The sequence below is a fragment of the Strongylocentrotus purpuratus genome, unplaced genomic scaffold (assembly GCF_000002235.5).
Source record: "Strongylocentrotus purpuratus isolate Spur 01 unplaced genomic scaffold, Spur_5.0 spur5_scaffold_10, whole genome shotgun sequence".
In the NCBI taxonomy this organism is placed as follows: domain Eukaryota; kingdom Metazoa; phylum Echinodermata; class Echinoidea; order Camarodonta; family Strongylocentrotidae; genus Strongylocentrotus; species Strongylocentrotus purpuratus.
In genome coordinates this window covers 15,275,979-15,288,618 of record NW_022145595.1, presented here as the reverse complement: position 1 = coordinate 15,288,618, position 12,640 = coordinate 15,275,979, and the positions used below count along the sequence as shown (strand labels likewise).

Genomic DNA, 12,640 nt, shown 5'->3' with positions numbered 1-12,640 from the left:
CAATATTTGACTGCTTTCTTGCATGGTTTAACCAGTTTTGACTTTCAAAATATACAACAAAAATAAAAATGAATGTATTATTTTTTGTGCCTCGTGATGCCATAATCATAGAAATTCATATCCGTTGTTTTGGTTTCCCTTCCAAATTTCCTTGTATGAGAGTGGTTCAAATTGCATGAAATTGGAAAGATATAAGAGAAATTAAACTCTTTCCTTATACAGTGTGAGTCAGAAAAAAGTTTACACGTAGGAAATTGCTAATTATTACAAATTAATAAATCTATGAACAGTAAATTATTATACATCTTATGAAAGAGTGTTTTATCCCAACTCATTTGATATCATTTGTGTGTGGTATGTGTTCACGCTTGGATGAACAGGAGACACTGTTCAAGAGACTGCAAAAATCGACTTGCGCCAAAGTTTATTATGTGATGTTTGAATAAAATAATTAGGATTTGGGTATTGATTCGGTCTTTGCAGATCCAAATAACATTCCTAACAAAATTAATCAGGCCACACAAATCAAATAGGAAATATCAAATATCAAAGAATATTTGTGCACGCGTGCGTGTGTGTGTGACATTTTGCTTCCGCAAAAAGCATATGCAATGCATCTTATTTGATACATTCAATTCATTCTCTCACTTTAATACTTGTGCGCAAATCAATTTTTGCACTCTCGCAAACAATGCCTCCAGTTCATCCGAGCGGGAACACATGCAACACAAAAATGATAACCTTTCGTTCATAGCTGACTTTTAAAATAAATGAAAATTCACCTATATCAAGCCTGAGCTCTCTTTTTACGCACTTTTCCAATATATCATTATTTGTCATAGATATATCACGCAAATACATATTTTTTTTTGACAAAGAACACTAATGAACAATTTATTCATACAAAACAAGTGATAATTTTGACATAAAATCAAAAGCTAATTATATTATATTCCATTCCATAAGATATTATACACAAAGACCCAGACAGAACATAACAAAATAACTGATGTCACATTGCTCAACCAAATCCACTGATTCTTTGCAATTCGTTGTAACAGATTATTCTGTTACTTATGCTACGGTCACAAAGGTTCGTACGAACGATAATCTCGTACGAATCTCCCTGTTTTTCCATTGCCTTCCCGAATTTCCATTGTCTGAAAATCGTTCGTACGGCGTTCGTAGCAGTTCGTAATGACATTTGTGACCGAGGCTTAAAGTCTGTGGACAGTCTTGTTGGTGTGACCAGGGTATTTCGCAAATGGCCCGGTTATGAGTCAGTATTGGGTCAGTACAATAACCGAGTTATACAATGTACATGCAAGCCTCTTGTTGCTGTTGTAGCAAAGCTTTCAAAGAGAGAAAGGAAAAAAAGGTGCCAGCATGACATCAGCCAAAAATTTAGCTGTATCCCAGAAACCAGTGCATGTTCCACATTTGATCCATATTTCAGAAAGACTAACATGTCACATGTACTCTAGCTACAAAATCTATTAGGAAAAACACAATATTACCTGTAATAAGAGATGAAATCAAACTCAACCAGTGACAAAGAACTTTTTTTCAAACATACATAACAAAAACAAGCACCCAAAATTGAAATCCCGACTATATTAGGGTTAAATTACGATTAATTCTATTTAGTATTTTCTTAAAGTTTGTAGGCATGGATTAAGAAACATTACATTAATGATAAGCATATTTCAATTCCTTCATACATGTACTATCATACAGAGTTTTTAAATTGTTTGTGATATCTATTAAACGAGTCAGAGGCAAAGCAGATTCTTCAAAAACCAAGGTAAAATAGTAAAAATTACATTTTTATCTCATATAATTACGTAGGTAAGGTGGAGATCTCCAATTAGTTTCACCTGACACGAATGATTTTGTCCTTCAGACAACTTCAAACGAATAGATTCTTCAACTATTGAAGGTAATTTTACATTAAAAAAATTGTACACTTTGTACCATGACATTTATAATACTATACAATTAGCCTCTGAGTTTATGAAGAGCAAGTACAGTTGTGTAAGTAATTGCAAAAGCTTAAATCAAGAATATACAACCATTTCCCATGTATCAAATAAGTTCCGGTCTAAGCCAGAATTTATCTCCAGTATTCCATTACGTATAGGCCATTTCACTGTTGTAGTGAAAACGGTGTGACACGTGTGTGACTGTCTACATTTATAATAGAAATGTCCGGAACTGGCGGACGCCGTCACGGTGGCCGTGCGGATGAAGCACTACTCGCAATTTGACGTCTGATGTCACTGTTGAGGGAAGTTGCGAACCCGAATCCCAAAATCTGAAGATTTGTAGAAATGTAGAAAGATGATCAAATAAAACAGTCATAAATGAGAGTAAAGATCAGTCAAATATAAATATAGAATTTTGACATGATCGATGGTTCTAAAACTTCATGATACATAATTATACCTTTGTACTACAAAACCAACCCCGATAATTCTCGATAATTACCTTACTGTTTTTCCTCTTCGCCAGGCAATCATACATCCAGAACTAAACATGATCCTTTAGTAGAAATTGTGTTCAGTAGTCAAAAGACACTCTATTTTTTAGTAAGGTTCACACGACACTCTGTCGACTTAACGTTTAGGTCACTGTTTTAAATTCGTGAGGTTATAGGGTATTTACACATCGTGCAGACGCGCACGTGATCCCGAAGCTTTTAGTATAAGTGTTAATCCTAAAAAGACTGTGTGTGTGTGTGTGGGGCGGGGGGCTGATTTAGCGGCTCGTTGTAAAAATGTTAGAGGAAAAAAAATCAGAGTTAAAAATGTCAGACGTAAAAAATGTCAGAGGTGAAAATGCCAGAGGTAAAAATGTCAGAGGTAAAAATGTGAGAGGTAAATATATCGAAACAAAAGCATTTTACAGGTTGAATATTGGTAATGGTTGTGTATTATGCTTATCGAAAAAAAATAACAAAGGATTTTCTGCAGTCATTATTTCAGCGCTGCTTTATTTTCTCACAAATTGGGCCCCCTCTTTGGCCCCCTCTTTGGCCCCCTCTTTGGCCCCCTCCCCTGCCGCCGGCTGGATTCGCCCCTAGTCTTGGTATCAGGAGGTGATTGGGGCACAAGTGCCATTTGGTAAAGCATCAATATCTAATAACTTAGTCCTTCAGGGTGAGTCTTAGAGTGGGAATCCCCCATCAATCAATTTCCATTCAAGTAAAATTGTTTGCTATCGTGGTATTTTGGTAGAACATACATGCGTGTTTTTTATGTTCCCAGTAAAAGTTTACTACATATATCACCATCATTATCTTTATCACAATGACTAACACCACCAGTGTAGTAATCATCCTTAACATCATAATAATCAACATCCTTCTCATCCTCGTCTTCATTATCATTACCAACATCTTCATAATCAACATCTTCGTCACCACCCTCACCATTATCACTGTCATTGCCAGTTGTTATTGTCATCATTATCTGCACCAGTGCTATCTTCTTCATCATCATCATCTTCATCATCAGCACCACCATCATCACTATCACTGTCATTGCCAGTGTTGTTATTGTCATCATTATCTGCACCAGTGCTAACATCTTCATCATCATCATCTTTATCTCAGTACCACCATCATCACTATCACTGTCATTGCCAGTGTTGTTATTGTCATCATTATCTGCACCAGTGCTAACATCTTCATCATCATCATCTTTATCTCAGTACCACCATCATCACTATCACTGTCATTGCCAGTGTTGTTTTGGTAATCATTATCTGCACCACTACTAACATCTTCTTCATCCCCATTATCATTATCACTGTAATCTCACAAACATCTTCAACACCCTCATCATCATCTTTATTTATCATCACCAACATCATCACTATCACTGCCATCGCCAGTGTTGTAAGTTTCATTAGTATCAGGATCACCACTAACATCTTCTTCATCCTCATTATGATATCCCTCCTCCTCCTTCTTATCCTTTATCATTGTAAGCTTACCAACATCACCATCACCATCATCATCATCATCATCATCATCATCCTCATCTTCTTCATCACCACCATTATCACTATCACCGTCATTGCCAGTGTTGTCATTGTCATCATTAGGAACACCACTACTATCATCATCATCATCATCATCAACATTATCACTTTCGGCACTTTTAGCATCGTCACCTCTATCATCTAACACCATTAATGATATAATCATAGCAATCATGCACAATGAAAACATCACCAAAATGTAACAGTTGCCAGTCGGACAATGCTTCAAGGTTCACCTGTACAAGTAGTATGGCACCAGCACTCACAGCTACCACTACAACATTGGTGGAAAGCCACGCCTTCACGGCGGAGATGCATCCCTGCTCATAGATCTGGTCTGAAAGACTTCTACGCTATAAGGAAAACAGTCAAATGAGGGTAAATATTAATATTAGTAACTACAGTACTCCCATGGCGAATATTACTTATTTATCAATGTCTCTATATGCTTTCGAAAAGCTTTGTATTATTACTCTGGCTCAGCCTACATGTAGCTGTCCTAATAAAGGGCTTATACAAAGAGGAAGTTCATCCTGATATTAAATTGGTTTTAAAAGAAGCAGGACAATTAAACAAAAAATATTGATAGTTTTAGCAATATCCAATTGAAAATTGACAAGTTGTGAATTTTTAAATTTTTCATCAGTGAAACACAAATTTGTTAACAGTATGAGATATTTTGCAAGCTCCTCTCCAATTTGCTCTGTACAGAAAATTTCACAAACTTTCATTTTTTTAGTTATTAATGACCACTAGATAAATATAACAATGTAAACAATTTTTGTAATCCAGAACTTTCAGAGTTTATTTCAGAGCTTAATATTCTCCGCTGTTTTAGCAAACAGTCGTATCTTTTTCATTACATTTCATCTACAACAGCAAAAGGGTAGCCGATATACTAAATTGCTGATTATAAATTCTCAGAAGATATCAAACAGATAGGTAATGACTTTTAAATAGACTTCCGATAATAATAATAATAATAATAATAATAAAAACTTTACTTTATATAAAGCGCTTACCACCGAAGTCTCTAAGCGCTATAGCACATACAATAGACTGATAAACAATTACATCAGACTTTTTCCAGATGCACTATAGATTCCCTGAATCAGGCCGATTTGTTTCATGGACCATATATAATTTTACTCCATCAAACCACTCGAATACTAACAATTTAGGATGATCTTTCTCATGCTACAAATTGCACCTTAGTCACATTAACAAACCAACTCCGAGCACACTTCAAACCGACTCCAACTCAACCGATTCTTCACCATTAGAGATGATGAAATTTCTTGTTCAGTCTGGTGTTGGTCTTGCCGGTGTGACTAAGGTATGATTTATGTATCCTGATGTTTACCTGGTCTTCAGCTCTCACACCATATCCACACTGTGTATTGATTACATCGGTAGTATCCTGCAAGAGAAAGAGGGACAGGGACAGGGAGAAAGAGAGAGAGAGAGAGAGAAGGAAAGGGGGAATGCACAAGATACAGAAACGGAGAGAGATGACAAGGAGAACAAGAAAGAAAGGGAACAAGAGGGAGAGAGAGAGGGAGGGAGAGGAAACAAGAAAGAGAAATAGATAGAGGAAAAGATGACAAGGGGAACAATAAAGAAAAGGAGCAATTAAAAGGGAGAAAGGTTGAGAAAAAGAGAGATAGAGAGGGAAAGGGGAGAACAGGGGAACAATAAAATAAACGTTTCAGTTAGAAAAATTAAAATTAAAATAAACTACCATTTTTCTTTACCCAATGATTTGCTTTTACCCAAAGCTACATTGCCACTGTAAAGCAGACATTTTAAAACAGATTTTTCAACTTTGGAAAGTCTAGATCGTCAGTAATCAAGGACATATCGACTGATCCGAGATTTGAATCTGTTTTTTCTGTTCACATTGTGAAACGTCTCCAAGAAATTACGGAGGAACTCAAAACACACAAGGCATGCATTCTGGATCTGGACTATACATCTACATTGAAGAGTACCGACATCAAGACTCTTCAGTCACACCTGGAAGTTCGGAGAAACACCATCGACTCTTTATCACATCGGCTTGGTATTGCCTGGAACAATATACCAGAAGGAAATCCCTTCGTTTCTTTGGCATAAAGGAGTCGCAAGGAGAAAACACGGATGACGTCATCATCAAGTTATCTACAGAGATCTCACCAAGGATGACCTTGACCGTACCCACCATGTTGGGCCTGCCAGGTTTCTCTTTGATGATGACACCAATATCCTCTACACATCAAATGATATTGGGTCTTTATATAGCGCGCTAAATATTGCATTGTGTCAAGTATCGAATTTGTTCAAATGCAATAGATTAATCTTGAATGCTGGAAAGTCAAATTTTATATATTTGCATTCCAAATATAAACCGGTTTCTACAGAGCTCCTCAATTCATATCATATAACAATGGAAGATAACATTCTCAATCGTGTTGCTAATACCAAGTTTTGGGGTAATTTTAATTGACGAATACTTATCCCGGAGAGCACAAAATAAATATCCTACACCATAAAGATAATGTCTAGGAATAATGGTGTCATCAGCAGACTCTGCCATACCTTGCCTCAATATGTTCTCCCTATGTTATACAATACACTTATACTACCGTTTCTTAGTTATTGCAAGATTGTTTGGGCAAATATTTACCCAACCAAACTGCATCGTATATGTATTCTACAAATGAGGATTGTAAGAAATACATCTCATTATCAAACTCATTCAAGACCTCCTTTGAGAAAAAAACTTAGTATATTAAATGTTTACAAGTTAAATGAATATATGTGTGCAATACTTATATTTCAGAATGAAAAAAGTCTGCTTCATAAAAACTTATCCAATAAGTTTATAACAAACACTGCAATACATAACTATGTTACCAGAAATAAGAAGAAATATCATCGATGATGTGTAAATACAAAATTTGCATCAAATTCTTGCAGACATCATGCACCTGAAATTTGGAACTTGCTTCCAACTAATATAACTTTATTCTCATTCTACAACAGTTTAAAACGTTATCTCAAAAGTTTCTTGATTTCGTGCGCATAACTCTCATTTAATGTATTCATGTCTCTCTCTTTCTCTCTTTTCCCTCTCTTCTCTTTTTCCACCTCTACCACTCACCCTATCTCTCTCTCTCTTCTCTTTTCAGCTCTCTCTCTCTCTCTTTTCTCCCTCACATTTCTTCTTTGCGGTTTTGTTACTTTTGCATTCAATGCAAAAGTAAACTGAAGTGAACTAAATAGTTGCCTTTGCAATAATAGTAGGAGACCAGCCTGTAGGTCCCGAGACCAATTTTTGGGAACAAAGGTTAGAAAGTGTTTTTGTGTTCCCTGATGAACACCGAACAATTTTGACTTGGGCTGCCCCCTTGAAAATCCCGGGCATTTTCGTGAGGGGTCAACAAAGGTCAAACAGGGATCGAAATTCAAATATATTCAAATCGTGTCGATATGCATATCAAATTACTCCTCTGGTCATGAGAATTCCAAAAATATATAGTTTGCTATACATCCGACCTTAAATGAGGGCGCTATAGTCAAAAACGTTGAAAGGTCAACTGGTGGTCAAATTCACCAACACAGTTAACCTTATCAAATTGCATATCAAATTATTTGTCGGGTCATGAGGATTCCAAAAATGTATAGTTTGTTATACCTCCGACCTTAAATGAGGGCGCTATGGTCAAAAACGTTGAAAGGTCAACACACTTTTGACTGGTGGTCAAATTCACCAACACAGTTAACATTGTCTGATTCTAATGATTTTAGTGTCTAATAATATGTTTTCTGACAGGGCAAATTCAATTATACAACTTTCAAAAGTAAAAGTACTTACCTTGACCATGAACATTCAAAATGGCTGCCGTTTTGGTGACAAACATTTAACAACTTCTTATCCATGGGTTTGGGGGAATTTCAAGGTTATGGCAACCACTTTTGATTTTAAAAGTTGCTTAGCTGAATTTTTTATGTCATGAAACACTATTAGACACTAAAATCATTAGAATCGGACGATATGTTAACTGTGTTGGTGAATTTGACCACCAGTCAAAAGTGTGTTGACCTTTTAACGTTTTTGACCATAGCGCCCTCATTTAAGGTCGGAGGTATAGCAAACTATACATTTTTGGAATCCTCATGACCACACGAGTAATTTGATATGCAAATCGACACGATTTAAATATATTTAAATTTCGATCCCTGTTTGACCTTTGTTGACCTCTCACGAAAATGCCCGGGATTTTCAAGAGGGCAGCCCAAGTCAAAATTGTTTGGTATTCATCAGGGAACACAAAAACACTTTCAAACCTTTGTTCCTAGAGATTGGTCACGGGACCTACAGGCTGGTCTCCTACTATAATCCATACTGACTAATCACAAAACACGGCCAGCTCTCAGTTGTGAATCGTTTAATTTTCAACCCTACAATTCACAAAATTCATAACAATGCTACATCTGAGAAAAAAAAACAGCCTAAACAGTATTATAATTGGACCTTCCCTCTAAGATTGCCTCACAGGTCAAAATCCAAAGGATTAGGAGTTCCTTGGTACTTACTGCAGGGTCTGGCACGCAGCAAGAGAAGGGTACCGCACATGCCTCTGGATTGTAACGACCGACTAATGTAGTACAGTTGAAGTAGACATTCATGTTCCAGTCATCATAGCCGTTCACTCCACAACATTTCAACTGTTTGCATCAGAAATTTAAAAGAGTTTTACCGGCATGCTTGTGATATCACGGACATAAATCTATTATGGTGTATTCTGTTAATTATGGATATGCTTTGCATCAATTATATGTACATTGTATATGCCTTTTTATACTGGAATGTATTAAACAAAAATATAAAATATGGTTATTTCTTACATCTGATTTCTCCAGTTCAAACTTAAAGATAAGGCTGAGTTTTGGGGAGAGGTGACAAATATTTGTGAGCATTGTCATTGTTATTTTGAAAATGTGAAAGAACATCAGAGAAAAAATGTTTCATGAAAAGCGTAGCACTTCAAATGCCTTTATGTTCTAAATATGACATGTAAACAGCTTAAATATGTGGGCTTCATCATTATGCCACATGTTTGTGTAGTCCCATATACATCTTTCTGTGTACAGTACTTGTTACTCTAACCAAGACTTGGCAAAAATTTCTTATCGTTCTAATGATTCCAGAACTTTTCAGTACACACCAATATACTTATATAGGCCTATGCTTGTAATCTTAAACATTCAGTGTAAGTTTTTTAAAGAGTTAGTTTAATGTTAAAGACTGGTTCACAAATAAATTCAAATTCTATGCATGCTCCTATAACAATATCTAATGACAACCATGCCTGTGGATGCCTGACATAGCAACATTCGGTGTTGTATCCAACCTACATGAAAATTCGGATATTAGTCTACAAATTATACCTTCACTTGCAATAGGTGAATGGAATAATTCTTCACCACTGACTTATGGCAGAAGCATTTCATCAATTTTGGTGCCATTTGCTACTTGATTTACTTCTACTTACCCCGGTTTGGAAGCCATCAATAATATCTTGAAAGTCAGCATTGTCCCTGTAGTTTGTAATAGCAACATCATCAATCCTGTTTGCCACAAACTCCTCAATCTGAAATGAGAAGGGGAAAAACACAAAAAGGTGTATACGGGACTACACAAACATACGGTATAAAAATCGTGCCTCATTTTAAAGCTGTTGCATTTCTTATTTAAGTTATAAAGGCATTTGAAGATCCATGCTTGTCATACCATCATTTTTTCTATGGTGTTCTTCTAAATTTGCAAAATAACAATGAAAATGCTCACAAATATTCGTCACCTCTACCCAAAACCCAACCTTATTGATCCCCTATGGTCCCCTTTTTCTTATGTTTATTGAGAGCTGATTTGATGAGATGACCACCTGTCAGTGACCATGCAGGGAGGTCTAATCTCCCTGCTATAAGTAGTGCAGTGGGGCTTAAATAAATTAAGCCTCGGTCACAAATACCACAACGAACCGCTACGAACGCCGTACGAACGATTTTCAGACCATTTCTGGGCACCGACCTTTAATCAAGCGTTCGCCGTCGAGCTATTTAGGTCAAAAATCGAAGCCGGTAGGTCAAAGGCTGCCGAGCGGTCGCCGCCCAGTTGCTGCCCGGTCGTCGCTGGGAGATCAGTCGGTCACTGGGCGGCGAGATCAAAATCGGTCAGTAGCATTTGACGTCGCAGCTTCGATTTTTGACCTAAATCGCTCGACGACGAACGCTCGATTAGGTCCGGGCAGCGACCGCCCGGGCACCGAGCGTATTTTGGTGCCCCATCGATCACCGGTCGGCCGCCGGGCGATTTCTTTAAAATCAGCCGTTGGCCGGTGGGGGACCGCTCGGGAATCGGCGGGTCATCAGTTGGTCACTGCCGGGACGCCGGCTGGAGAAGCTCCCCGATTTCGCCCAATTTTGACCTAAAATCGACCGGCGATCGACGAAAATTCGACAGGGCTCCGCCTAGGCATCACTGGGGCTCTAGAGCCTCCTCGACTCCTCCAAAAATCGTTGGGCGATGCCAAAATTTCAGTGGCGACCGAGCAGGTAACAAATCAGCCGGTCGCCGCTCTTAGTTGTGATCATAGCTAAAGTCTTTGGTCTATGCTGTTTGTTGCTACAGGCAGCAAGTGAAAACGAATTCGCTTCATAAAATTATGGAAATGCAAGCAATACTTTAAACAAACGGAACTTTGTTATTCCTAGCTCATTTTTTATCCATTGAGGTGTCATATGAAAGGGCAAAAACTGAACTTTCTAAAAATGTGGTTTTCTCTTTGGAATTCAAATACCGTCCGCCATATGAATTCTTGGTACCCTTTCTTCGAATTGATTTGAATTACTCATGCGTGAAAAATGCATCATATGAGTTACTTCAAATGAAGGAGAATGATTTAAGCTCTACGAATATTTGTCATTTATTAATCATAATTGTGATCAGGTTATGATAAAACATTTTTTTTTTTTAACAGTTTTTTTCTGGTACGTACTGTAAATTGTCTGTAAACAAAAGAAGACCTCCAAAAGCAAAGTTGACATACCGGTAAAATGACATGCACTATGATATACAGGTCAGTCAAAAATAAGTAAAACCAAGTGGATATTTGGAGCACCTTATCATGTTACTTGTAAATGTACTTACTTGACCTCTGAATATATAGAGAGCAACTCCTCCTCCGATTTCTAGAATCAACATCAGACAAAGAACTGTGATGTACTGTTATGGAATAGAAAAGAAGAAAAGAACGAGTTGATTGGGCATTGATTTAGTTTGTTCCTTATACACATCCTGGGCTTATATTTTTGCAACAAAGTTTGTGGTGAATTTATAAAGTAAATGTGGGCAGAAATGTCGAGTATGAAAGTAATACTGGTACAAATGACCGGTATACATGTACATGTAAACCACTTTAAAAAAAAACACTCATGCAATATATAAAATTTTTGATGAGTAAATGAACAACAAATGCGGGTGAAGAAAGGTGCTGAGCACAACAAATACCCCTAAGCGTAGAGATGAACTTTCTCATCTTTAAGTTGGAAGATACACATTGTGGAGTGTATACAACATTATGTCATTGTAATTTGTCCGAATTTTTCTTTTCTGGTCATCCTATTATTATTATTACAATTATTAGGTAACAAGCACAGTTTACTTGTACCTAACCCTACATCTTGCACACAGATCCCTCGTCTTAAGTTATTTGTAAGGGGAACGGCAGGCCCTGGCTAGCATTACCACCCCTCCCCCTCGCTGTTGACTTGAATCTTACTGTTTTCAGAAGGCACGTATTTTCTCGTAGTGCACCAATGCAGCCTAACGTGGCCATGACGAAGATGATGACACCAATGAGTGCAAACCACAGTATGGGGTCCAGGTACCATGATGTGACAAACTGGTCCAGGTTCTCAAAGAAGCCCTGTAAAGAATATAAGTAATACCACTTGATTGAACAAGTTTTACACGAGGAAACGAATTGTAGGTTGCGATACCCCACCAATTTACATAGGTTCCTGTGTCACCATGGTGGGGTATATTTTAAACATGAGATTTACGTAATGTGATTAAAGATGAGATATTTCATGTCAGTATCTAATATCTCTCATCACCCTTTGTTATCGAATTCATCTGAAATATATTTATTTTACTCAGTCAATAAACCGTTTTCCAAGTTTCTTATTTATTTATTTTTCTTTTTTTCTTCTTTTTTTTTTCTTTCTTTCTCTCCTTTTCCTTATTCCTCTTTTTCATATTGTTCTCCTCCTCCTCTTTTTTCTATTTGTTTTTTTCCTTCTCCTTTGTCTTCTTCTTCTCCTCCACCATAATCACCATCATTTAAAACTGATAATACAAATTAAATACATGTTTTAGTCACACTTTTTAGAACTTGAAAATAATGATATTACAATTGATGATTATGATGATGACAATGATATTGATAATCTGATTTTCATTAAATTAAATCATTAATGAGATCATTTTATTTGAATTATCAATATTTCGTGATTTTAAAATCAAAGAACTCACCCTATCTAGCCATGC

General features: G+C 36.8%; 1 protein-coding gene across 1 annotated transcript; it reads right to left on the bottom strand.

Annotated features, from left to right (window-relative positions):
* Window positions 1-924: 924 nt before the first annotated feature.
* LOC100892398 (tetraspanin-14-like) lies at window positions 925-12,182 on the bottom strand. The gene is made up of 8 exons (XM_030980139.1): window positions 12,154-12,182; window positions 11,871-12,111; window positions 11,240-11,314; window positions 9,582-9,680; window positions 8,623-8,754; window positions 5,408-5,464; window positions 4,281-4,397; window positions 925-2,314 (listed from the first exon to the last, which is right to left on the bottom strand). The coding sequence occupies exons 1-8, from the start codon at window positions 12,180-12,182 to the stop codon at window positions 2,228-2,230; spliced, it is 837 nt and encodes a 278-aa protein (XP_030835999.1). The 3' UTR covers window positions 925-2,227.
* Between the last annotated feature and the right edge of the window lie 458 nt (window positions 12,183-12,640).